At 48.1% G+C, this 27,800-nt stretch overlaps 1 protein-coding gene across 2 annotated transcripts in view; it reads right to left on the reverse strand.

Moving 5' to 3' along the window:
- Nucleotides 1-9,768: 9,768 nt before the first annotated feature.
- SMYD2 (SET and MYND domain containing 2) overlaps nucleotides 9,769-27,800 on the reverse strand; it is a 53,860-nt gene continuing 35,828 nt past the window's right edge. For both annotated transcript variants that reach the window (XM_069544953.1, XM_069544952.1), the window contains 7 exons: nucleotides 23,565-23,632; nucleotides 20,735-20,837; nucleotides 17,260-17,370; nucleotides 16,447-16,567; nucleotides 15,160-15,334; nucleotides 12,348-12,456; nucleotides 9,769-10,208 (listed from right to left, as the gene is read on the reverse strand). In XM_069544953.1, coding sequence (XP_069401054.1) covers nucleotides 10,128-10,208; nucleotides 12,348-12,456; nucleotides 15,160-15,334; nucleotides 16,447-16,567; nucleotides 17,260-17,370; nucleotides 20,735-20,837; nucleotides 23,565-23,632 — 768 coding nt within the window. In that variant the 3' untranslated portion in view covers nucleotides 9,769-10,127. The remainder of the gene's footprint in view (nucleotides 10,209-12,347; nucleotides 12,457-15,159; nucleotides 15,335-16,446; nucleotides 16,568-17,259; nucleotides 17,371-20,734; nucleotides 20,838-23,564; nucleotides 23,633-27,800) is intronic.

The following is a 27,800-nucleotide window of genomic DNA, read 5'->3' on the forward strand; positions in this document are numbered from 1 at the left end:
GTGGAAAGAATGGCACCCAACCCACCAGAAGGGGTGCGCCTTTGTGATTTCCAGTCACCACACAATAGACGGGTGTGGAGGCTGATCCCAATGGGCTTCCTTGGAGTATAAATCAACTTGGTTTCATTCCTGGCCAGGTATGAAAAACTCAGTTTCACACCTGAGTCTGTATTTGGACTCAGAGTATCTGGTGAGGGAGGGTCTCTTCCCTTCTCCTCCCAGGACTGAAGAATCAGTCAGGAGTAGAGCTTCTACTGAGCCCCCTCGGGTCTGGAATTTTGCTGAATGATCTGAAGAAGAAAAATCACTAGGATGACATGTATTTTCAGCGGATCAGAGCTCATAACTCTCACGAGGAGATGCTCAGAACACGGATCAGCAGCAGGCAGAGAGGTACTTGTTTCCTTTTCCTTAGAGACTTTCCATCCTTGGGATACTCTGCCATTAGGGATGTTTTAACGGTTGGTCTGCAGTTACTGGCTTGTTGTTTGATGAACCACATCAGTATTCCTCTTTCCTCTCTCAGCCCCCCACATGGGCACTGTTGATGTCTCATGTGGGCAGCGAGTAGATGTGCAGTCTCTTTGAGCCCACCACTCTGGACCTCCTTTCAACTCACCCACTGTTGCCACTTGGTGCGAAGGGAATATTCATGAATGCACAAAATGTAGAGAAGAAGTATCCAACTTCTTGGATACTTGAAGAAGTTGGTTCGGTATCCAACTTCCTAGCCAGAGTTTATATTGAAACGCGAAGGAAAACATTTAAAAGTGATTCCCCGTATTTTGTTTTTAAAAACAAATGCTTTTGGTCCTTCAGCCCCTTTTGCATTCCTTTTCGCATCTCCAGTAAATGCCAACCTATCTCCTGTTAAATTAGCAGCAGCCATTTAAAGTCCTTTCAGTGGCATCTGCATCATAATTGCCCAGAGATGCTTTATATCTGGGAAGCAAGCCAAGGAATAAACCTTGAAGCAAAGTGTATTAAATTAGTTATCTAGTTAGAGCTTTTGGAATGAGTTCCTGACAACATATCAAGTCTGAAGCTGGAGCTGCCGGGGTTTGTTGCTGCAGTGGGGAAAAATAAAAAATGGAGGGGGGAAAAAAAAGACACTGTGTCACCACAAGGCTGTCCAAAACTTTCAGGACTCTGGGTTTGCAGCTTTTCTGGTTGAAATGTCTTCTTTCTTTCATCCATCTCATTTGGATGCGTTGACCCAGGGTTCATCCTTGTTTACTGTAGTCCTTGGACCAGGGGGAGCTGAGTTTGATGTCTTCATCCTTGAGCTGAGCTGAGGCTGCCAGCAAAGCCAGACCATGTCCTGCTGTGCTTTACTGGAATCCTTAGGCTCTAAGGAGACACCACCTTTTGGCTGTATTTATCTTTAGACCCATCTCTTTCCCTGGATGGGAAGCAGATAAGGATTTGGTGGCTTTAGGCAGGGATGCCAATCGCTGGTCCCTTTATAGGCAAGGAATGGGGTTCCTCCCCTCAGCTGGAGAGAACAGTAAGGTCAGGGACATCTCCACGTGGACTGTTTTGAGTAATAAACTTTGGAGAACTTTACTTCTACATTTGTGGTCCTAGATTGAGAAGCACGACTATTGTTTTGACTGTCATTAGTCATTTGCCTCCAAGTTCCTTGGTCCTCTGGCACCTTCCTCCATCAGTCTGGATAGAGGGTCCTTGTGGGCTCTGCTGGGTGGGGTCCCGTGGGACTTGTCCATTGGTTGCCCAGGACACATTTAACCTTTATCCTGCCTACACTCAGCTCTTTCTATAAACCCTGGTGGCTACAGTAAGTCAGCACTCTGATCCAGTTGCTGACCTTTCTTATCCTTTTCCAGGTTGACTCCTATGAAATTTCCAGTATTTGGACCATTTTTAAAATTCACAATGACAGAAAATTCACTTGGATCAACCTAATATGTACACTTTGTTTCTTCCCCTTGATTAGTGTGGATCCCAATGCGCCATATGTCTTTTCTCAAGAGCTAATGAACACGAAAGCGTGTACATTGGGTTCTTTCTGTGAAGGGCCCTTGCCCTTGCTGCAGCGACCCTTGCCTCACTTGATGAGTGGACTGTCTCCTGGGGCTTGGAGTCACACTTTGCAGAGATCTCCACGCACTTTGGATTCTCATAAGCATATGTCTGGGGGTTTTCAGCTGTTGTTCTTTCTTGATGTATAGTCCGTATTAGCTGGCCTCAGCCCAGTGGTTATGGAACATAATCTGTGGGCCCAAAGGTGTCCAGAGTGGCAAAGCAAAATGTGCTTTCAAATCTCTCCCCCACTTCCAGTCATGTGTATGATGGAGAAAGTGGAGAAAGTGGGTAGAGTTACTGATTTTTGTGGAGGGGGGAAGGAATCTGTCAATCAATTGAGATCAAGGGGTGGGTAAGCACAGGGGCCTTCTAATATGTTTGCCAGGGAGCTTAGATTCAAGGAATGGGGATTGAGTCCCAGGTATATCAGTGTTAATCTACCCTTCATTCCTCTTTCGTGTTGGGAATAACTGTCAGCATCCTAGAGTAAGAAACTTCCAGAAGCACCAGGTAATTCCTGTTGGGCTGTTAAGGTGGCTCTTTGTGGGAATTCAGTTTCCTCATGTTTTACCAAAGATTCTTCTGCAACTGTGTTTTGTTTTATGGCCTAGGGATTTTATCAGGCATTTATCCTGCTCTTATTTACTCATTTCTTTTTGTGAGCAAAGTAACAATTCATCTAGCACTACTTTCCAATGGAGAAATTTGGGGTTTTCATGGCGACTGCACAAAATTTCCATTGGTCTAGAACTTTATGGGTGACAAACTAGTTGGGCCTATGGGGTTAAAATAGTCCTAGTTGGCCCTACCGGGTGGAAATCTCTAGGACATTAAGAATACGTTTGACACTTCTGAGTTATGAGCAAGGTAGCAGAGTGGTCTTTCTCTTTGCCTCAGCTTCTAAGACATTTGGGGGCAGAAGACCTTACTGGTAAAAGGAGCAGCAACATTTCTGGGAGAAATGGGCAGGTGTATTCAATCAAATTCTGCCAACTCATATGTATTACCCTGAAAATTCGATGACCTGCTTGCCGAATACACAACCTTTATCCTGCCTGCTCTGAGCTTTTGAATTTCCATTAGAAACTCAGATGGGTAGAAACTCAGCTTACTACTTTACTTATTTTTTCCAGCTTATTATAGCTGCATCTTCTTTCTCAAGGCCAGACTAAAAAGTTCTCTGTTAAATGTCCATGAGGCTGGCATTGAATATCTGGCATCCAATCGATGTCACAAGGCCGCATAATTTATTGTTGTTTGGTGCCGTAAAAGGGAGGACGTGCATCAGTTCCTATTGTTCAGCTTCGGTCAGCCTTCCCATTTTAAAAATAAATTCAAGGACATTTTAAGACAGGAGGGCATGAGCTGATGGGCAAGCCGGACTATGATGAACATCTGTCTAGAAAGTGTCTGTTCCCTCTGCCATGCTTTGGGCTGTCAAGGACATTCTTTCCCCAAAACACCAGGAGCTTGCCCAGAGAAGAGCTGTAAATGGGGGGAGGAAGAGGAAGGCTTTTATAGATCAGCTGTGGAGTTGCTATCAAAACGTTCTGGACTCAAAGAACTTTTTGAACTCAGGGGTGTCTCTCCTACTCCGTCCTTCTCTGCGAGGTCAGAGGGGTGCAAGTGAGGCCTCACTCCTAGGTAAGACCTGGCTGCAGTGGGAAGATTGGTGGCATCCTCGCTGGTCGTTTTAAACTGTGTCCTCGCTGTTGTGGGAGAGCTTGAAGAACGTTCTGCGTTCTGCTCCCTGCCTCGATCCACTGCTCAGGAAGACCCCTCCCCTTGCTTGCTAGTGGCCCTCCCTTTGCTGGCAGCCTTTTCAGCAGAATGTTTTGCTCATCCACGCAGCTCTGGAATTAGCCATCACTGCTCCTGGGCGTCTTGACTGTGTCTCTCCTGGGGGCCCCCGGGTGGCTGCAGAGTGGAGCACCCCCTTCCCAGCATGCCGTGTTTGTAATCAGCGCATGAGAACCAGGAGGATGTCAATACATAACGGCAGTTCCCTGGCTCACTTGAGAGCACAGGTGGGAATACTTTCTGATGTCACCCTCTCCTTTCTAAGAGCACCCCACGTGCACTTAGGAGGGTGCCGACCTTTCCTTTTCTCATTTGCTTTTATGGAGCAGCTCTCGACAGCAACACCTTTTCCTTCCTTACCCTCCTGGTGCAACCCTTACAAAATGGTTGAGTCTAGTCATAGGGACTCACTCTTTAAAATCTCTCCAAATTATAAAATTAGGAAATCTAATTCTTATCTTAACATGCTTCTAGTTTCAAAAAGTAAAATCTGGCACTTGCGTGGTTTCAAGGAATAGAATCTGGCAAATGGAAGTAACCAGAATGAAAATAGCCAGGTGCTGTCAGCAACCAGGAAGCTGACCTTCCACCCTCTCTTTCCCCTTGGTGATCAACACTGTCATTCAGGACTAGAAGGGATGAACGAAAAGCTGGATTCGATAATCAGTCCTGTTTGAACAAAGATTGCAGCAGTCTCTCAGGCTTATTTTGAGGTGACCTTTTATGGATCCCCAGTGACTGCCTTTGGCATCATGACATGTGTGAGTCAGATCGTCTCCAGCCCCTTCCTGCAGACCGTGTTCCTTTCATCGTGGCCCCTACAGAGCCTAGCTGGTCTGGTGAAATGGGTGGAGCTCTGGGCTCTTTGCGGACTTTTTACAAGCTGCACAGCTGTCTAGGGAGGGGCAGGATTGCTATTCATCCAGTCTGTGATGGGACCTTTCTTCCCAACCTCCTCCTCAAGGGAAACACAGAGGCTGCCTTACCTGACAGAGGTCTTGGGGACAAGCCTGGAAACATTGGATTGGGGTCTTTCTGTGCTTTGGGGTGGAACTGTTTTGCTAACAGCTCAGGAATCCTGCTCCGAGTTGAGCTCGGCTGGCTCTGAGCAGAGGTACCTGGTATTCTCAGCATTTCTCAGGGGCCGCCCACCTCCCTGAATTGCAGTGTTAGCTAATAAATACCTTCAGCTTGGAACTGAGAGCTGTAATTCAGAGCCATTTTCTGCCCCCAGCGTGAACACTGTAAGATGTTACTGCAACTTCCTTTGACTGAACTTTCTTGCCAGTTTGGAATCTTTAAAATCTATCAAACTTCTCCTTTCAAAAGTAAGGTTACTCTTCATCAGAGATGATTTCCTGTGTATGTCCTTAGTTCCTTCAATAGTCAACTGACTTGCTTGAGGATATATATGTAAATGGGATAAAAAAGGGTTTACATATGCAGATGACTATTAAATGTGTAACCTTATGTAACCTGTGTTACATCAAGTAACATGCTAATCTGTTTTGTTTCACTGGACTGTAATTGTGCTACTTAATTCAGTATTTTGAAGTTTTCCTTGGTCTCTGTCTTTAATATGTTGTCAGTTTTTATATCATTCAAGCCAGTTGACATTTAATAGGCCTCATTTCGGATGTCCAGACAAGTCCCTAATGTAGAAACCGGTTTGTTCTTAAGGTTCTTGAGTCAGTCCACGGAAGCCTTCTGACATCCAGCACCACTGAACTGCAGGGCTCTCAGCCGTGCGTGGCTGGCTGGCTGGCTGGCTGGCAAGGGCTGACCTGGACATTTCACCACCTATCGAGTTCTTGCTGTGAGACATGCATTCCAGAGTGGGCACTTGGGATCCTGAGAACACGTTCTTCTCCCCGAGGTGTCCACTTGCTACCATGCAAGATGGAAGTCCAGTCTCATTACGACTAGCTAGTTGTAAGGAGAGGGGGAGGGGGAGACATTTGTAGGACATTCCCTGAGTTGGGGAGTGATTAATATTCAAATGTCAACTTTACTTTTATAGACTCTCTCGAAAATATTAAAAGCCTTAAATAAATCTATGCATGCTCTTCTATGTGCTTTTTTTATATCAGTAAATAAGCTTATGCTTGCCAGTTTTATACGCAGTTATGAAGTGTATGAAACTGACTTTTGACAGTATTTTTGCACTGTTTCTTATCTGTTTTTATAAAGTCTTTAGATATTGGTCCTAGTTGTGTATTGTTTTACGTCCTCACTGCCCTTGTCATTGCTGTAAAATGTTTCATATGTGCCTTTACAAATGTGAGATCTTTATTCTAACCTTTTTTGTAAAAGATATCTATTGACTTCCAAATGCAATAAACTTTTTTTTTTTTCCCAGAGAAAACAGTTGAGTCTTTTCTGTACTCTGTATGTTTTGCCTTAGTTGAAAGCATCTGCTCACTTTTTGGGTTATTTTCATAGGCAAATGTGCCTGGGAAAAACCTGCTTGTTAACTTCTTTAAAGCCCATTTATTTCTACCCACTTTTCATTCCTGTATAACACGCTGAAGAATTAGTTTGAAATTTCCCAAAGTCATCATTGTTAGAACAAAACCTGAAAGGGGTAATTGCTAAGTAAATGGAGTGTGAAGAGCCTAGAAATGGCGCTTTCTCACTGCTAGTGATAACCCTTATTAAACGCCAAGAATGTGCTGTCCCCACCCCACCGTCATTTACTTACATCCCGATCTGTCGAGGGAGAGAAGACAGGCAGAGGCTGCGATAGAAAACCCAAATTCTCGTTTTTGTCTTTCAAGTTTACTAACAGCATGACTCATCTCTTTAAAAATGGCTTCCCAGGTGGCACAGTGGTACATAATCTGCCCGCCGATGCAGGAGACACAAGAGATGTGGGTTCGATCCCTGGGTTGGGAAGGTCCGCTGGAGGAGGGCATGGCTACCCACTCCAGTATTCTTGCCTGGAGAATCCCATGGACAGAGGAGCCTGGTGGGCTGCAGTCCAGGGGGTTGCAAAGAGCTGGACACGATTGAGCTGGGCAGAGCACAGCCCTGGCCCGTATTTTCAGCCAACTGATCAACTGCCATAGACTCTCACAGGGAGCCCCTGGTGATGAGGGTGGACACTTTTCCTGTTTCTTTGATGAGTAACAGGGCACTATAACCGCTTCAACGACTAACCCATTTTTCAACCCTATTACTGTACAAGGAGTCACTCACCCACAGAGGCGTCCCGGCTTGTTTCACGTCATGAAGATGGGAGGCACCATAAGCCACAAGGGGTGACAGGAGATGCAAGCAAACTTCACTAAACACACGGGCCATTCTGCGTAGAAGCTGACTGTGGCAACAAGACAGTGATACGTCTTCAAAAGAAAAACGATGTCGTGTTTGAAAAGAAAAGCTAACAGGAGATCCTCAGAGCCTCAGCTCCCCTCCTCTCACAAACACCCCCAAAATCACAACTGTCTGCAGCACCACCACTGATGAGCAAGCTGGAACCCACCAGCAAAGATCTTCTACAACTAAAGACACAAGAGAAGGAACCGCAAAGAGAAGGGGCAGCAGGGGCAAACTCGGGACATCATCAAGTGCCACGCTCCCTGGGTGACCCACAAACTGGAAAATAACTCGACTGCAGTGGTTCTCCCACAGGAGTGAGGGCTCTGAGCCTCCCATCAGTCTCTCCCGCCTGGGGGTTCTGCACTAGGAAGATAAGCCCCCAGAGCACTTGGCTTTGAAGGCCCAAGGGACTTAATTTCAGCAGCCCCACAGGACTGGGGGAAACAGTGACTCCACTCTTAAAGGGTGCACGCAAAACCTCTCGCACTTAGGGACCCAGCAAAAAGCAGCAATTTGATAGGAGCCTGGGCGAAACTGACCTGCAGGTCTTGAGAGGCAGGGATGGCTGTGGCTTATCCTGTAGATATAGACACTGGCGGCAGCCATACTGAGGGGCGTTCTACCACGTGGCCACTGGGGCAGGTGCCATCGTGGGATCCTCCCTCCAGCACATTAGTGCCCAAACTGGGCCCCACCCAACAGCCTGTAGGGGCCAGCGCTGGGCTGCCTCGGGCCAACCAGCTAACTGGGGAAGTGACACAGCCTCATTCATTAGTACACAGGCTGCCTAGAAGCTTCCTGAGCCCACAGCCACCTCTCAAAACACCTTTAGACGGGCCCTGCCCACCAGGAGTCCAGCATCCACCTCTGTCTGCCAGCAGACAGGCCCCAGCCCTGCTCTAGCCTCTAGACCAGCCTTATTTACCAGGGGGCAGACACCACACCAAAGAAAACCACAATCTTGCAGTGGAATGAGTTCACCCAAAAGAGAGACCAGACCCTACCCTGGAATCAGCCAGTCCCTGACACTGCCCACTAGCAGGGCAACACAAGCTTTCAGACACCCAGACTCCACACCCAACTGTGTCAATAACCGGTCTCCAATGATGGTCTCCAGTAACCAGACCCAGGAACTGGGTCTCCCCTGGTCCTCCCAGCAATCCGACAACAGCTCTGGTATCTCTGAGCCCCGTAACCAAACTCCAGGACCCAGCTCTGCCTACCGATAGGCCAGCACTAAGTCCAGGGCCTGACGTCACCCACCAGGGGGCAGGCAACAGCCCCGGCGGCTTCTGGGCCCTGACACTGCCCACCAGTGAGCCGGCACCACTCCAAGGCCCCCAAGGGTTCCAAGGCCAGCTGCCTCAAGACCAGGCCCCACTAACCAGCAGCATCCATACAAGGCAGGGATGACAACCAACCAGACTAGGGGCCAAACTTACCAGACCACCCACATAGCCCCCCAAAAGAAGGATACATGCAGCTCTTTTAGGGGGAACTTTCGAGCATACAGCTTGGGCAACGAGAGGGGGAGTGTTCTGCTGGGAAACAGAGGACGTCTCCTACAGAGGGCCACTTCTCCAAGGTCGAGAAACGCAACAAAGCTACCACACACATAAAATACAAACAGCAATTCAGACAAAATGAGGTGGCAGAGGAAGATGTTCCAGGCAAAGGAACCAGACAAAGATGCCAGAACTAAGTGAAGTGAAGATAGGCAATCTACCAGCGAAAAGTGTTCACGGTAATGACTGTAAAGGACTCGGGGGAAGAATGGATGCACAGAGCAAGTTTTTAACAAAAAATCAGAGAACAAAGAAAACCAGAGATGAGGAACACAATAACCGAAACGAAAAAGACACTAGTTGTTCAGTCACTAAGTCTTGTCTGACTCTTTGTGACCCCATGGACTGCATCACACCAGGCTTCCCTGTCCTTCACAATCTCCCAGAGTTTGCTCAAACTCATGATGTCCGTTGTATCAATGATGCCATCCATCCAGCTCACCTGCTGTCGTCCTCCTCTCTTCCTGCCCTGAGTCTTTCCCAGCATCAGGGTCTTCCAATGAGTCGGCTCTTTGCAGCAGGTGGCCAAAGTATTGAAGCTTCAGCTTCAGCATTAGTCTTTCCAGTGAATATTCAGGGTTGATTTCCTTTGGGATTGACTGGTTTGATCTCGTTTCTGTCCAAGGGACTTTCAAGAATCTTCTCCAGCATCACAGTTCAAAAGCATCAATTTTTCAGTGCTCAGCCTTCTTTATGGTCCAACTCTCACATCCGTACATGACTACTGGAAAAAACCATAGCTTTGACTAGATGGACCTTTGTCCACCTAGTGATGTCTCTGATGTTCCCCCAACCAACAGAGGGGGCTTCCTACGTTACTCAGATGGTAGAGAATCTGCCTGAAATGTGGGAGACCTGGGCTCGATCTCTTGGTTGGGAAGGTCCCCTGGTGGAGGGAATGGCAACCCATTCCAGTATTCTTGCCTGGAGAATTCCACAGAGGAGCCTGGTAAGCTACAGTCCATGGGGTGGCAAAGAATCAAACATGACAGAGCAACTTTCACTTCACCCAACAGAGGAAAACACAAACTTCAAATACTATTATGTTTTTTATTCTCTTTCATCATTCATGTTTGCTCAGAACATTACAGTAGTCGTGAAGGGGAAAATAACTACAGTTTTAAATCTTTGGACACAATCTGTCTGAAGTATAATATATGAAACCATGCCATTATCTCTTGGGGTGGGGGGAAGCATTCAAAACTGAATTTGATATTTTAGGTCAAAGATTAAGATCAATGTCCAAGTAAGCCATGTGCAAGGTTTAAGTGCAAGTCATGTTTTCATTCAGTGAGTTTAGAGAAATGCTGGCGTGACGTGAATGATCTGAAATAGTCAACTCCTTGAAGGTTTCTGCACTAGAATTTAAATAAAAACTAAAATGTCGGCATAGTTTCAGTGGCTTTCAATTTCCTGTTTGATCTCAGAAATGTACGGATGGTCTTTGCCATGAGCTACTTCCATGATGGCGATGGCCTAGGAGAGAGAGGAACAGGGGTTGAGAGTTTGAAGCCAGCCCCCTCTCCCTGCCCTAGGCTGACTTTAATTCAGGCTAGACTTCTCTGCTTGACGGTGCAGGATACTAAGTGGCTGTCAGAGCCTCTGGCTTTCAAAAAAAAAAAAAAAGGAAAAAGACAAGATTGTCTCATATCTAGTCATCCAGTCTCTACTGTTGAGGAAAACATTCTTCAGTAGCTGAAGAAATGATAGAGAAATGATTTAGGGACAAACCTTTCTGATTTTAGTTCATATCACTAATGCGTAAGACACGACCAAATCATTTTTCCCTTTCGAAAAGTGTATGCTGATGTCTTTTTATGTATTCTTTAAAAAACCTAAAAATAGGCATGAGGAATCCAGAGAGAATATATTTAATAAGATTTCTTTCCAATGAGAGTGTGGTGGCTCCATCCTTCCTAGCTGTGTGACCTTGGGCAATTAACTTAACCACTCTGTGCCTCAGTTTCCTCATCTGTAATAATAAAACAGGAGCAATACCTCCCTCTCAGAGTTGCTGGTATACATCAAGTGTTTAGAACAGTGTCTGGCATATAGGAATGACATAGCCAACGTAATCCATAATAATTTATCTTGCTCTTCTGTGTTCAAAGGTATTATTCACAGATAGAAACACTTAAATCATTCCCATTCCCTCAAACAGGGAATTTTTGACGGCTTGTGACTGTTGAGCAGCCTTCCTTTCTGTTCCTATTCTCTTCCTAGGTCTCAGACCAGCGGGAGTGCAGGTCTTCAGGAACTGTGTGACTTAAATGTCTCTCCTCACTCCCTGCATTCACCTCTGGACATGCGTTCCTTCCTCAGATCCACTCTATCCTTCAGGGATCTGCAATCAGTTTACTTACTCTGCACCTGAGACCTAACTGCTTAATGTTCCTCTAGCCTCACCGAGGCAATAAACGTCGTCTTAGAAAAACCAATTCCGTGGTTCATAACCAGAATATTTCATCCTTAACTCCCACGTCCAGGCTGGGTGGGCCCTGGCACTTCCTTCCACCATGTGGGACCGTATTCCATCTTCCTGTATAGTATACTGGGGAGGTTTGGGGAATCTGGAGGGTTTGGCATCCAGGCCTAGTCCATGACCCTAAGGTGTTTCTCTTAGTGGTACAAAGAGACTGTCCCAAAGGTTATAGTTGATCAACTTTGGGCTTCTCCATAGATAATGACTGTCCCAACGATTGTATTTCATCAGCTATTGACATCCATAGAAAGAGCAATGAGAAGAAAGATGCAGAATAGTGACTGTGCTTCTGTAAGGAAAGGGGCACGGCCTGGCGCTCTCACCCACTGGGCACAGGGCAGCTGGCAAACACCACACCCAGAGTCTTGGTTCTCCCTGCGTGTTTGTCCCAGCGTGAGTGGGTAGACTTGAAGCTTTCAACTCGGAAAGACCCCAGTTTGAATGAGAACCGCACCATGTACCCTCAACAAATTACTTAACCTGCTTGCATCTCAATTTATTCACTGGGAAAGCCTCATTTTTTTTTTGAGAATTAAAAGAAAAGGACCACATGAAGGTCCTGGCATGTAACCGGACTCAGTGAACACTGTCAGTGATTATTAGGTTCACTTTAAAAAGCATAATTCTCACCCTGAGGGCCTCTCCAGGCCCAAATGCCTTGACTTTACCACAATTGGGCATCATGAATCTATAAACCCCGAAGAGCAGAAATTTGGAGAATTCCTTCACCACAGTCTTCTGACCTATCCTTGGCCTTTTTTTTTTTCCTTTTTATCTGTTATAGTGGATCAGAAAAGACATTTTAATAATGCTGGCCTCTTAGCATGGTCATATTCAGCACTTCCAAGGCTTCCCAGGGCACAAGGGCAGTACCCCCTTCACAGCTGTGAGCCTGTAGCCACAATGTGGACGTACCTTTCTCAACAGGAGGGTCAGGACGCAAACTTGCCACAGGCGCAATTACTTCGTCCCCTGCTGCCTGCAAACCCACCTTTGCCCACTCCTATGGCCAGAGGGTGGCCCACAGCTGGTCATTCTCTGTGGCTCTATCAGTCACCCACGTCCCGCAGGAAGGGAAGTACAAGGAAAGGAAGTGCAGGGCACTGGGCAGCCCAGTTGCATCGCACACGCACCTTCTTCAGGGCTCTCTCCCCAGCCGCTTTGTTCTCCAGGCCCATGTACAGTCTTCCTAGCTTCAGCCACATGGAGGCCACGTTGAGGGAGTACAGAGGGTAGTGCTTACTGGAAAAAGAGAAGACAACAGGCCATCTTGTCACAGCTTCCGAGGGTCCACAGGCCTGACACAGTGAGCCTGTGGCTGCCCAGCTGATGGCTGCACTATCCACAGCAGCCAGGCTCCTGCAGACCCTGGCAGGGGCTGGGCAGACATGGATGGTTCAACCCTGCCTGCTCATTGTGGATGCACTTCCTTTTATGCAGTTTGTGTGCTTCTGAAAAACCAACACAAAATCTATCGGGGAGAGCCTACATAAAGACACAAATAGACACACAATTCAATCCTAGCCTCAGATTTTTGTTTTACGTGCACCTGCTGCAGGCATTGCGAAAAACATCTTTTAAAATAAATTCCTGGGACTTCCTGATGGTCCAGTGGTTAGGAATCTACCTTCCAACACACGGGATGCAGGTTTGATCCCTGGTCGGGGAAGAAACATCCCACATGTCTTGGGGCAGCTAAGCTTGTGTGCCTCAACTAGAGAACCCGCATGCCACAACTACAGAAAGCTTGCACACCGCAATGAAGACCCAGCACAGCAAAAAAATAAAAAGGTAAATTCCCTCTTTATGAATATGCCGTCACGTTAAAAAGACAGTATCCTTAAAGATACACACACACCAGTGAATCAAGACCTCAGCTTTCTGTCACACTCTATGATGTCATTTGGTTTAGCAAAATTATAAGCTCTCTAAAGTCATACTTCCTACTTCTTTTCTCCACTGTCCAAGAGAGGGCTTTGTATACAAGAGGTCTTCTCTTTCTGGTTTCAACTGAAGGCTGACTGATAGGCCTGACTAGGAAAGAGCCATCTCCCTATGAAGAGCCCAAGAGGCTTTTGGGGGTGGGGAGGTAGGAGCTGGAGGTGTTTGTTTACAGGCTGGTCTGTTCTACCTGCTGTGTCCTCAAAGTCCACAGACACATTCACGCTGTATTCCCAGGCATGTGGAATCCCTGGGGATGCCCACAGTATCAAATTCTTCCCTGGTAGCTCAGTTGGTAAAGAATCTGCATGCAATGCAGGAGACCCTGGTTGGATTCCTGGGTTGGGGAGATCTCCTGGAGAAGGGATAGGCTACCCAGTCCAGTATTCCTGGGCTTCCCTGGTGGCTCAGATAGTAAAGAATCCACCTGCAATGCAGGAGACCTGGCTTTGATCCCTAGATTGGAAAGATCCCCTGGAGAAGGGAATGGCAACCCTCTCCAGTATTCTTGTCTAGAGAATTCCATAGACAGAGGAGCCTGGTAGGCTGCAGTCCATGGGGTTGCAAAGAGTCAGACACAACTGAGCCACTAAGCATGGCACAGTGACCCAGGGAAGGCAGTGCTGGGCCTCCCCAAAGGGCCTCCCTAAAGCTAATAGACAGAGGAGCATGGCAAGCCCTGCTGGGAGAGCAACCACAAGGCCAGATTCATGCACGTTCTCTCTCCCCGTACAGATCTCAAGGGGGGAAGTGTGCATGGACTTCCTCACCCATCTCAGGAAGGACAGGCTGTGAGATTATCCCCACAGGGTCAAATTCTGCTTCTAGGAGCAGATTTTAGGAGCTGGCTGCCCCGTGGGCTCCCCCTGCTGGCTAATCACGGCACTGTGGGGTAAGTGGAGGGCCAAGTGGTCAGTGGAGATTCAGATTAGACACAGGTTACAGCCCTGATCTTAGAACTTGAAGGAGTACTGAGGACTAAGCAAAAGCACCGGGGTGCCTGACACACAGAGATTTCAGGTGCGATGCCAAGAGACTAGAAGACGCTTGGTCTTGAAGAGACTCTGTGACGTTTAACAGAAATATGTTTAACAAGCACCCCAGTGATCTGATCTAGGTCAGCCTGGCCCTGAAGCAGCTAGTCAGAGCCGCCTCCTGTCACCCACTTTAAGGTTTACTAACCTTCCTAACCCTCTCGACAGGAAACCTTCCCATGATTTACATTCATTATTATTACAGGTTAAAATCCAACTTACTTTAATTAAATCTATGGGAGAATATTAAATAACTGCAACCACCAGTCCCAGAGTTTCCTTATTTGCAAACTGAGTGAGTGAGTGAAAGTCACTCAGTTGTGTCTGACTCTTTGCAACCCCATGGACTGTATAGCCTTCCAGGCTCCTCTATCATTGAGATTCTCTAGGCAACAATACTGGAGTGGGTTGCCATGCCCTCCTCCAGGGGATCTTCCCAACCTACAGGTCGAACCCAATTCTCCCGCACTGCAGGTGGATTCTTTACCACCTGAGCCGCCAGAGAAGCTGGTGCAAACTGAGGCTGCACTTTTAAAAAAGCAAAAGAAGGAGATGGAAAACAAAAGAGTGTTTCTGAGGCCACCGCTAACCAATTACTCAGAGCCATTTAACTTAAAAGGCACAGCAAGGAGGAGAAACCAGCCGGTGGCTTTTCCACACTGGTCTGAATTAACTCCAGTGAACAGTGCATCCTGGACGGGTCCTAGAAGGGATCCTGCCCCAGCCCTCCCCTCACCCGGTGTCACCTCAACCTGCCTCCCTGGGTGTCTCTTCCGGGTGGTGGAGGGCACAGGCTGGGCCCAGGGGAGGCACCCTGAGCCTGCACCTGCAGATGTCATGGAGAGGAGAGAAAGCTGCTCCTGGCCCGCTCCAACATGGCAGTGTGAAGACTCGGGACGGCCAACGGGCACATTCCAAACCACCCAACTCTACTCTGAGCTACGCTGATGGGAAGAGCCCGTGCAGTCACCTGTAGGGCTGGATGATTTTCTGCCCGTACCGCAGGGCTCCCTCCCAGTCCTGCATGTACAAGCAGACGCCCATGGCCTGGTACATCATGTGCAGCATGTACACGTTAGTGTCCTCGAACACGCAGCTCATCTTCTCCTGGCTGAGCTCGCAGATCTCCAGCAGCTCACTAGGGGGTGCTGTGGAGTCAAGGAACCAACCGGCCTGGCAGTTCACGAGGATGCTTCCCAAGGGCGGAGGGCGGGGAGGGGGGAGAGGGGCGGGGGGAGGGGGGCGGGGGGAGGGGGGAAAGGGGAGGGGGGCGGGGGGAGGGGGGAAAGGGGAGGGGGGAAAGGGGAGGGGGGAAAGGGGAGGGGGGAAAGGGGAGGGGGGAAAGGGGAGGGGGGAAAGGGGAGGGGGGAAAGGGGAGGGGGGAAAGGGGAGGGGGCAGCGGAAATGGGGCAAGGAGTTACTGTTTTGCCCACTCCACCCCCAGCTACACCCTCTGAAAAAGTAAATTACAGAAAGGCAAGCAAGTGAAAGGACTCATATTTTTCTGGAAGGAAAAAAAAATCTAGGAAAAACGGAAGACCTCAGCTGTTAAACACAACTAAAGAATTTTAGCCACAGGGAACACAGCCTTCCTTCAGCTGTTAACAATGTTGATTAGAATAAAAAAATTCTTCAATCTTCTGGTTAAATCTAAATCCTCACCCAAGCTGGGAACTTTTGCTAAAGCTCTTAAGGAAGCGTTCTCCAACACAGGAAAGTTCTTTCTTACGCTCAGGAAAAAAAAGTGCCTTTCTTTAATTCCCTTTCACTGGTTTCCTTTCTTCAGTACAAATCTACCCAAGAAAACGCTATAATATGGTGGTTAAAAATACGGATTGTGCTGGCAAACCTGGGGCAAAACCTTGTCCTGCTGAACAGCGTGCCCTGGGCAAATGACCTGCTACATTTAGCCTGTTTCCACCTGTTACACAGCAAAACCCTCAGTAAGGTGCCTTGCCCAAAGGAAGATACTCAATCAGTAAGGGTCTTCAAGGAACTGTTCTCCACTTTTAGAAAATAAAAGCCGTCCAACAGGATGAGCTCCTGAGCAAACTAGTCCAACACAGAAAAATAAGGGCAACGTTGTGAAACACTGACGCAGCTGACCACAGGTCGTGGATGGCCAGTAAGTCTTCACCCTGGCCATCCTTTAATAGGAAACGTCTTGCCTTCAATACTCAGAAACCCACCCTTCTCCTGCTTCCGGTGCCCAGCTCGCCAACGCCCCCTGTAAGACCGGGAAGGTTGCAAAGGATATATTTGTAGTGCTTGGCTCGCCGGAACTCCTCAATGACATTGCGCGCATATCTGACCATGTCGCGGATGGTTTCTGCCTTCGGGGGGTCGTTGAGCTTCCGAATTTCCACCTTGGCCTTATCCTAAGGGAAATGGCCATAGGTTACTTCCCACGGAAAACATACTGATGGGTGAATCTCTCAAATAGCACATTTTCCCACCCAGAGGTACAGGCTTGCCCCTTCTAAGGTTACGAAAGAATGAAAGGGAATCAGGCAGCGGGAAAGTTCGATATTCATTACCTACTCACAAAAAGACAATACTACTCATTTTTGAGGTGCTCCTTATCGAGGCAGGACGCCTGCCTCGATGTTTGCTGTGGGCAAATATGTCTTCACACATCTATGAAGTCAAAGGAACAAAACAAGGAGGGGAGGCGCTGACAAGGTAACCTGGGCGATGTCCGAGAAGATTCTGTGGAGTCTGGTGAAGAATGGGAAAGCTGGAGAACGCTGTCCACCTCCTAGTGGGTGGACCTCGCTGCTCATCTTTCTGCCTCCCCTCTCTTTGGAGCATCCATTTCTTTTAAAGAAATAGCAATTTGGCGAATCCTTCTCTTATTTGTACAATGTGATGGAAATGTTTTCATCAGCTCTGAGAATCAAGTTGGAACAGAGACCTGGTCTGACTGGATCCCCTGGGCTGTGCTAGTAAAGCAGGTTTAAAGGCTCAAAAACACAAGGAGGAGACGCCCAACTCAGGCAGGGGTGCTCGCTTGGCAGAAAGGTCCGGAGAGAGAGCCGAGTCAGCATCTGTGCTGGGAGAAGGTGCTGACCTTGTCTTTGGTGGTGCACTCCTGGCATTCACAGGTGAAGAAATAAGAATCTCTTAACCGGTCATTCCGATCTTCCGTTGGGTATAGGAGGTCAATGTAGCTGGTAAAAACCTAAAGTGAAAAAATAAAAGCATTAGTTGCTCAGTCATGCCTGGACTCTTTGTGACCCCAAGAACTGCCACCTACCAGGCTCCCCTGTCCATGGAATTCTCCAGGCAAGAACACTGGAGTGGGTTGCCACTTCCTTCTCCAGGACCCAGGGATCGAATCCCGGTCTCCTGCATTGCAGGCAGATTCTTTACTGTCTGAGACACCAGAGAAGCCCGATAAAAACCTAAGGGAATCTGAAAAGTTGGTTTGCCACAGGCCAGCTCACGCTGTGTCCTCCCTGTTTGGCTCTGCAGACACTCCTGATGGTGGCTGTGAGGAGGGCCACAGCTCAGCATACAATCTTCACCCTAACACACTGAACTCCTGACTGGCACCGCTAGTGTTGTCCACCTCCTCTTACAGAATCAAAGGGTCCCTAAAGTGGTAAGTTGGAGGATTCAGAGCAGCCCTGCCTCCCTCCTCCGCAGAGAGTGAGCTGGGCTTTGGCCAAGCAGTGGATGCCCTTGTGGAAGGGAAGCAAAGGGCACCATCAGCAAAGAGTCTGCTTGGCCTTGGGATGGGGCCTGCGCTGTCTCCGCTTGGCCTTTGTTAGGCGTCTTTTATCTCACGACCTGGGATGGCTCACATGCACTGCTGGGTGGGTGGTGGGGAAGCATGAACGCGCATATGTGGACACACACACACACACAGACACACACACACACTTCCCTTTATCCTGCCACCAGCTGGCGATGGAGCAGGAAGTCAGATCAGCAGGCTGGGACAGGTCAGTGCAGGAGGGCACAGCTCCTAGGCCACCAGCCCGCTGCTGCCTTACCCAGCCAGGCCGGAAAACCTGGAAAAGTCGTACCTTTGGGCTCATCAAGTCCGCCTGTCCTTGCTTTTTCCTAGCAGTCTCTATAACTGAGACCTGGAGCATATGGAGGAGGCCGGCATTTAACTGCCCATTATCTACTCATTGGGACAGCACTGGCGGCTCGTCCCACACCATCAGGCAAACGTCTGATGGAACAGATGGGTGTCCCACAGCCGTCACTGTGCCAGTCACCTCAGGTTCTGGCAGGCAGGCCGGGGCGGGGACCCACACGAGCTGGGTGCTCACAGGTGCCCTGAGCTCTCCCCAGCCCGGAGGGCAGAAACGGAGACCCCTGGCTCATCGGACACCCCAGCAAATGGCTTCCTCCCCTTTGAAGGGCGGGTCACCCCCAAAGCAGCAACTCCCCCCACAAATGCGGAGGGTGAATTTCTGATGGGTGACAGCTGCTGCTGCTGCTGCTAAGTCACTTCAGTCGTGTCCGACTCTGTGTGACCTCATAGATGGCAGTCCACCAGGCTCCCCCATCCTCAGGATTCTCCAGGCAAGAACACTGGAGTGGGTTGCCATTTCCTTCTCCAATGCATGAAAGTGAAAAGTGAAAGAGAAGTCACTCAGTATTGTCCGACCCTCAGCCACCCCATGGACTGCAGCCTTCCAGGCTTCTCCATCCATGGGATTTTCCAGGCAAGAGTACTAGAGTGGGGTGCCATGCAAAATCACAGGAAGGAGGCCTGTCCTGCTCGGTGGCCAGAGCCCACCTCAGCGCTTCAAAATGACTGATGGGCACGGGGTGCAACAGACAGAAGGGCCCAGAAGAGGGCGACAGAGGCCGCTCAGCATCACAGCTCGTGGTCCAGACACAGCCAGGACAGGTGACAACGTGCTCCAGGCAGTCCAGGAGCAGGGGCCTGGGGACTTAGGTTCTGGCTGACGGGCATTGGCTGTTCTAACAAGAGGTGCTGGGGCAGCCTCCACAAGACATTCATAAACTGAGACACCCAGGTCCTCAACAGGGTGCCCCCTGCAGGACGCATTTCCTACAGGACGGCAAGTCTGATCTGTACATGGGACCTGCGGTCCAGTTCAGCTGTGGCTTATTGACCACCACCCAGAGAAATGGAGGCTTTGATCATTTTGCCACACTAATCATATTGAAAAGATTCTAAATATCCAGACATGTAACTTTAAAAAATAGCAGTAGTGTTAGTCCATCTCTTTGTGGCCCCATGGACTGTAGCCCAGTCAGGCTCCTTGGTCCATGGAATTCTCCAGGCAAGAATACTGGAGTGGGTAGCCATTGGCTTCTCCAGGGGATCTTCCCAACCCAAATTATTTTAAATGAAATGTATTTAAAGTATTTACATTGCCTAAATATTCAAGTGTCTTGTTATAGACATCAGGATTTAAGAACGTATCGTATACATCTGGTCGGAGAAGGCAATGGCACCCCACTCCAGTACTCTTGCTTGAAAAATCCCATGGACAGAGGAGCCTGGTGGGCTGCAGTCCATGGGGTCGCTAAGAGTCGGACACAACTGAGCGACTTCACTTTCACTTTTCACTTTCATGCACTGGCGAAGGAAATGGCAACCCACTCCGGTGTTCTTGCCTGGAGAATCCCAGGGATGGGGGAGCCTGGTGGGCTGCCGCCTATGGGGTCGCACAGAGTCGGACACGACTGAAGTGACTTAACAGCAGCAGCATACACCTGGTAAGGGCTGGTCAGCTTTCTCAAGGGGAGACACCTGACGCGGTGGTTGTGGAACCACATGGCACAGGACAGAAGGGAATCGCTGAGCAGGCTCGCCCCCTGCCCCGAGGGAGGGTAGCTCGTGGTGGCCCTGACCGCAGACTGCCTCTCCCCACCCCATCTGAATTCCATCCCCAGGAAGGGAACTGTCCCAAGGGCAGAGGTGCAGGGGATGTGATGTGAACGCACCATGTGTCATCTGGGGCCGTAACTCATTAGCTACTGCTGGGTTGCTTTGCTCTTTGGGGGGAAGAAACACAGGCCGAAATTCACGAATCAAAAGTAAACTCCATTATTTGGAAGTGGGAACTCAGAGCCTCTAAGATTTCATTATGGTTATTTTGGCAGTCTCGTTTCTCTATAAATCTCTGTAAATCTTTGTGAGGAACTTTATTCGAATTTAATCTTCCTTGTTCCCTCCCCGCCCCCACCCCACCCCGCCTTTGGCCACAGCTTCCCAGGTGGCGCTAGTGGTAAAGAACCCACCTGCCAATGCAGGAGATGTAAGAGACATCTAGGTTCAGTCCCTGGGTGGGGAAGATCTCTTGGAGAAGGGCATGGCAACCGACTCCAGTATTCTTGGCAGAGAATGCCATGGACAGAGGAGGCTGGTGGGCTACAGTCCATGGAATCACAAAGAGTCAGACACAACTGAGCAACTAACACTTTCACAGGTGGACACACTGAGCACCCAACGGGAGCGAAAAGTGTGGACTCCACGCCACAGGTCTGATCCTGAACCCGGAGGACCCGAGGATGGTACCCACCGCCACAGCCACCCTCAGCCACACACTCACCTCCTCTCCCGGGTGGATTTCCTGCACAGCTCTGACTTCAGCCAGGGTCCCCTTGTAGGTCACAATGACATTGGGGCAACAACTATGATTCATCAGTGCAACACTGTCAATCAAAAGAGAAAACCCAACATTCTCAGGAGGCAGATGGACTGCTCAGGTAACTCCGTGGCCACTTACTTGCTAAGTTATGGAAACTGTGTCTTTGCAGGACATTAAAAAAAAAAAAAAAAAACTAAGAGCTGGTCTAAGGGGCTGTTCTGCATGCATTTATAACAAGATCTAACATCTTAAATTGGAACAATAGTGAAAAGTGAAATCTGCAATGCAAAACAGTGATATCTAAGCCAAAAACAAAGAAAAAATAAAAACACATAATAAAGAGTGAAAACAACAAATGCCTTCCTGTTAGATGTAGGACTCAAAACTCAACACCCACAGTAAACTGCTCCTCCACCGGAGACTGTGTAAGACAAACAGGCTGTCGTTGCCAAGCAGGTTTTATATCAGAGGATGACTTCTAACATGCTGTCTTCAGATGTTGAGAAATCACCACTGGGGGAGACGCTGGCTTCCTGAGTGAGGGTGTGGGATCCCCCGAGAGACCCGGAGGGGCCCGTCTGACTCTCTGCAACCTCCATCTCCTCATCCGGAAAATTGGGCCATCAGTCGCTCCTGCTGCTCGCGGGTCGCTTTACAAGGGACAGTGGGGACAGACAGTCGCCTACGCGAGGGCTTTGAGCTTTCTGGTTACATCAAGGTCAAAGTTCTGAGAACAGAAATTTCTAAACTACAGGGGAAGAGTGCTTGATCTCTGAAAACGCTGCCTTTGAAATCACAATGTTGATATGATTCTCAGCAAAAGGAATTTTTCCCCCCCAATTAAAACTGGAATCTGGGACTCAGAGGGGCACTCAGATCCACGTGTACAGCAGCTCTGGTGGCCGGGGTCACCTGCCTGGACCCTCCACGACCAGAACCCATTCTCCTGTTTGCTCCGTGAAGATTAAAAAAAGCGAGAGGTTGGAAACGGTGCAGAAGAACCACCCCAGGTTGCTATGTCTGGGGAAGCCACTGCTAGAAGTTTCGATGAAGGGTGGGGCTGGCCTGGGGCCGGACGCGCAGGGGTTTCCTGTCTTGTCTGCGGGAAAGGTCATCTCCACCCTCCTTCCTGGCCCACCTGACTCCCTGGCAACTCATGCACAGGGAATCAGGCCCTAGGAAATAAACAAATGCCCCAGACACTGTTCTCAACACTTTGTCATTGGTGTTTAGTCGCTCAGCCATGTCTGACTCTTTGCGACCCCATGGACTGCAGCCTACCAGGCTCCTCTGCCCATGGGATTTCCCAGGCAAGAGTACTGGAGTGGGTTGCCCTTTCCTTTTCCAGGGGATCTTTCTGACCCAGGGATCAAACTCCTGCATTGGCAGGTGGATTCTTTACCTCTGAGCCACCAGGGAAGAAGTATTAAGTAACCAAGCTCAAAATAGACCGCTGGCTATCTTTCTCATGAAGGCAGGGGAGCTGCCTGAAGGCAGAAGACCTGACCTAACTCATGTTCTGGGTGCCGTGTTCTCGTGGCAGCCGCTGGGGTGAAGCCTCAAACACCACCATGCTGAGCCTGGTTTTCACTCTTTCAGATACAAGACGAGACATTCTAGGGCTCGTTTCAGGGCTGAAGTAGTCAACGCAAGCCGTCTAAAGAGGTCTAGTCACCTTTCTCTGTTCTCCTTCCTCTTCTCAAGGGCAAAAGTCCTAAAGAACCTCTACTGAAACCATTTCTTCCCTCCCTGTCGGAAATCTAAATGCAGACAATTTTGGCCATAGAAACAGTAATATGACGGGAATACACTGTTCGTTTCTCTGGTTCGAGAAAGCCTGTGTAGCTTCTCAAGAGACATGCCCCTAACAGAGTTTTCTCTTTTGGACCCATATGATGCATGGAGCTGGGTATGACAGATGTGTAGGCTTCAGGTGCCATCCATGGCCAATGCGTGGGTGTTAAGGGTTTCCTGCAACTGCTCCAACCTAGAGGCAGAGGTGCCTGTAGTTTATATTAAGCAACATCACTCTAGACCAAACTAATCTCCAGTGTGGATGGACTCAGATAGGGGGTGCTGGAAGCTCTCCTTTGTTCCATCTGTGAAGCCAGGGCTTGATGTTTGGGACTGATGTATCAGGAGACTATCCTGTCCTTTAAACAGATAACGGCAAAGCCATGCTTGGCAGAGCTGTAACGTTAAAGTCAGAGCTGTAACGATTTCCACTGGTCAACTGACTGGCCTTTCTTGAATTACTTGTATATTCCTGAGGTTAAGAAAAATCCTATAGGTCTGTGAAATTTATCCCTAGTTCACTACTTTAGCATACTGTCCCTCCAAAATGTGCTGTTTCTATACTGGTATATTTCAAAAAAGGACAGATAGGGAAGGAGCTTATATAGTCCCTACGTACGTCTACAGTCAATTCCCAGCAATTAATGTTTTCCTTTGAGTGAAAGAAACCCAAAGATTTCCAGAACCACAGCTATGCAAAAAAGCAAATTTCTCAGCAGGACCTGGGTTGTTTCTTCTATGCGCACTCTGAAATATTCTTTAATAACAGCTCTCTACCTAGCAGGACTTAACAAGCAACTGTTCTCTTAACTACTACCTTCAGATCCTTAAATGCAGGGGAAATATTTTGAAATCTGGCAGAATTAAAAAGGGGATTTAATTCACTCAGAGTTTCATGTCTGCCACATGCAGCTAGGGAGGTTATTGGAAATTTAAAAAAAAAAAAATCAGTGTTAAATAAGTAAAAAGGAAAGAGATGAAGTCACACTCAGCCTACTCAGGAAATATTGCTGATCCCAAATGAGAAAGTTCTTCATCTTCGATTGTGAAGCCATTACAGTTAACCTGCGGTGAGAAAGGGGAGAGAGAGAAAGGGGGAAAAATGAGCTAAAGCTTCTTTCTGGATAGAAATCACCTCTTTAGCTGGGAAGACGTTTGGTTTAGTGATCGGAACACCTCTTTTGAACAAGGTATCCTACGTTCAGACACTACTTACCGAGCGGTCTCACGTGTAAACAGATACAAGCTGAACTGTCAAGTCTGAAGCATCTAGTCCAGCCCACCTGCCCGTGGTGGCGGAAGGTCACAAAGCACCACTAAGGCTCCAAGGACTCAAGTCTGCAGAGCTGCATGGGAGCCCGGACATGTCACTCTAACCCCAGTTCTGCCCCAGGTCTGGAGTGGGATCTCAAGCCCGTCACTGTGTCCCTTCTGTGCTCAGTCTTCTTCTGCTAAAAAAAGAAGCCACTTGATCTGGTACCTCGCTCATAAGGTGAGGTGGTACATCTGACAGGCTTTACACAGCTAATCTAACTGCTGTCCATCCCCTTGAGAGGCAGGGAGACCAACACCCTGAAGCTAGGGCGCTGCGAATGTCCCTTCCTGCCTCAGACACATCAACCACTGGCCACCTACTCATCTGTGGCAGGAAGTATTACCCTGAAAATCACCAAGGGCAGCTCTCAGCATCCCAGAAGTCAAGCTTAGAGCTGGTGGGCTGAAGATGAAGACTATACATCTCCAACTTTAGGCTGTTCCATAAACTCACTCTTTGCACATTCACCGAGGAAACCTTATATGCTGGGCGCTCTGCAGAGAAGGAAGACCAGGCCAAATCTGCACTCTCCAGGAACACTGGGAGACAGCTCAGTGAGGGTTTTTCATTTGTACCTACAACTTCACAGCTGGAAGGGAACTCTGTCCCTTTACTTCTCAGATGATGAAACTAAGGTCAGAGAAGGGCAGTGACTCGACCAAAGCCAGCAGCAAAGGTTGAGAGCCCACCTCTTCCCGTGCTGCTAAGAGGCTGTCTGTGAAGCATGCATGCTGAACAATTCCACCCCGTGAGCTGCAGTCAGGCTCTTCCCCATCAGACACACAGCACGGCTGTGTTTCAGGCCAAGGGATGAGCTTTGTGAAACACTACTTTGCTGAGCGCTTAGTCCAGACTACCCACTGGGCTGGGTGCTGCACATTGACTCTCCCTCAAATCTACAATACTATCCCATTTTACAGATGGGGAAATTGAGGCCCAGGGAGGTCAATGATTAAGTAATGCAAGGCCATATAAGTAGCAAGTGGCAGAAAAGGAGTCAAAAGTCAAACTAGGCATTCTAATAGTGAGGCTGTCAGAAACACAAGTGTGTCTTTTCACCATACCATGCTTCTTCTAAAATTGTTCTGATCTCTGATTCTTCTGGTTGTAATTTTACTTAAAAGCAAAGGGCCAGTGTCAAAGGCTTGGAAATCTTGGTACATAGAGAAGTAAAGAATCCGATGGGTTTGACTTACAGCTTTAACCATTCGATACATTTACAACCAGTATTTACGATTTTCAACGCAAAAAGAGATGACTGCAGTGAGTAAAACAATATACAGTCTTTGGAATCCTGAGGTGTCAGGCATTTTTATGTAGAAAACACAGCATACTGTGTTTTGTGTGGGCCTCAGGTACTCTAACCTCTTCTGTCATCAGGACATTCACCAACCATCATTCACCAGGGACCACCAACCAACATCGGGTTAAGAGTAAATCAGGATTTTCATTCATTCAGCTAAATTTACTGAGGCCTGAACTATGCGTCCTGCACCTGACCAGGTACTGAGGGATCTATACGCAGTCTCGGATTGGGATACTAACATGCCTCGGCCGTGTCTGGTTCCCATAGGACAACAACAAATTTTGCAAAGTGGAAGAAGGCGTGTAAGAATGTAGCAATTTTCACAATGGATCTCTGGACTGACAGCTCCTGACTAGCTCTGAAGGGTGAGGGCCCCAGACATGCGCCTTTGCTTTGTAATCTCTTCCTCTGTAAGGACCGTTTGTAATTCCAAATTCCTTCCGGCTTGATGTTCACGCCCACGGGCCCCTTTATTCCCTTTCCCTGTCCTCTTACTGTGAGGGAGAGTGCGTTTCCACCACAAAGAAAGACTCCTGTGAACGCAGGTGTCATCGGGGAGCTGGCGGTGAGGTTCAAGCCTAATCGCCTAGCAATTTGCTTGCGAGCCTTCCCTCCCTTCTGAAAGATCCCTAGGGAAGAAAAGTGAACTTGCCTGTTAAGAAAGATGCATAGGCCATCGTCTTTTTTTTTTTTTTTTCCGAGTCAAATCAGGCGTAAGTGCCTTGCTGAAGCTATTCTCATAATTAGCATTTAGACTAGATGTAGGCTGCACACCAAAAAAACATTTCCCAACCATGCATATGCTCCTGGTGATTAAAATGCGCCTCGGTGCTGTCGAAGGAGCGCAGTCACCTTCTGCTGCCAGCTGCTGCTGGGCCACGAGTTAACCCACAACAGCCTCCCACGAACCAGACAGGAAAGGGCTCCAAGGCCAGAGGGGAGGACATGCGGGGGGGGGGGGGGGGTGCAGGGGGAGGGCGCTGAGCAGCAGGGCCAGAGGGGCTGGGGCTGGGACAGCGCTTTCCACCTGCGCTTCAGAGTTTTCTTTGGGGATACCGAATGTCCCCTTTCAAATTTGTATGTGAGAAAAGGCATGAAGGTGCGTGTGTATGTACATCGGTGTGTATGTGCACCGTCTCAGAGTGGATATTATGATTTGATTAATATGAAAGTCAAAGTCACTCAGTCGTCGCTGACTCTTTGCGACCCCATGGACTATACAGTCCATGGAATTCTCCAGGTCAGAATACTGGGGCGGGTAGTCTTTCCCTTCTCCAGGGAATGATATCTCCATTAATTATATTGATTAATATAAAGCCTTTGAAAAAACTACTTACCTATATTTACATATGTGTGTGCGTGTGTCTGTATCTATCCCCTGAATACTCTAAGTCAGTCCAAATTTCAAGGACTCTGAGTGACTTTCAGCACAAATTTAACAGTTCTATTTTTGACAACAAAGGTCCATCTAGTCAAAACTATGGTTTTTCCAGTGGTCATGTATGGATGTGAGAGTTGGACTGTAAAGAAGGCTGAGCACTGAAGAACTGATGCTTTGGAACTGTGGTGTTGGAGAAGATTCTTGAGAGTCCCTTGGACTGCAAGGAGATCCAGCCAGTCCATACTAAAGGAAATCTGTCCTGAATATTCATTGGAAGGACTGATGCTGAAGCTGAAACTCCATTACTTTGGATACCTGATGCGAAGAACTGACTCATTTGAAAAGACCCTGATGCTGGGAAAGATTGAAGGCGGGAGGAGAAGAGGATGACAGAGGACGAGATGGTTGGATGGCATCACTGACTCGATGGACATAGTTTGAGCAAGTTCCGGGAGTTGGTGATGGACAGGGAAGCCCGGCATGCCGCAGTCCATGGGATCGCAAAGAGTCGGACACAACTGAGCGACTGAACTGAACTGATTTGTGACATCAACTGCCTTGATTTTTGGTAAGTATGGTCCCATATCTACAATGTCAACACTGAGAAGGCCCATCAGCATGCACCACTCTGTTGCTGGAAGTGAAAAGATACCTTATGTTTACTTCATCACTCTTTCTTTCTCACAAAACCATGCCTCATCTAATCCAGAAAAGTCATATATCCAAGTTTTTCTAAAAATGTAATAGGAGAAGTCAATTCCTCCACTGTGTACTGTTACCCAAATCCATTGCCTTAGCGTGGGTAGGGAAATACGCTGTAATCCCAGGATAATATAATGAAATCAGGAAGGTTTTTCATTATGTCTAATTTAACACCCATGACTTGAACCCATTTTCTCTTTTACTGAGAACAGCATTTTTTTCTGATTATGACAGTCATATAACAGAAAAAAACCCACATAAACATAAAGTCTATTAAGGAACTCATCAAACTGTTCTCACTAGTTCTCACTGGGGGATGAAGTAGGTCAGTGAAGTGGTGAAGACTCACCTCTTTCCTTATAGGAGCAATTTTTAAAGTGGGAGAACTATGGGTGCTTTTCATCTTCTCTTCTTTTCACTATTTTCTTAAGTTACAATACTCACTGTAGAAAATCCAGAAAAATCACCCCCAAAAAAGTAAAAATTTTCCACGACTCATGAGATAACTAATGGTGAACTTCCATTTAAG

Source organism: Ovis canadensis, chromosome 12 (assembly GCF_042477335.2).
Source record: "Ovis canadensis isolate MfBH-ARS-UI-01 breed Bighorn chromosome 12, ARS-UI_OviCan_v2, whole genome shotgun sequence".
NCBI classification, from domain to species: Eukaryota; Metazoa; Chordata; class Mammalia; order Artiodactyla; family Bovidae; genus Ovis; species Ovis canadensis.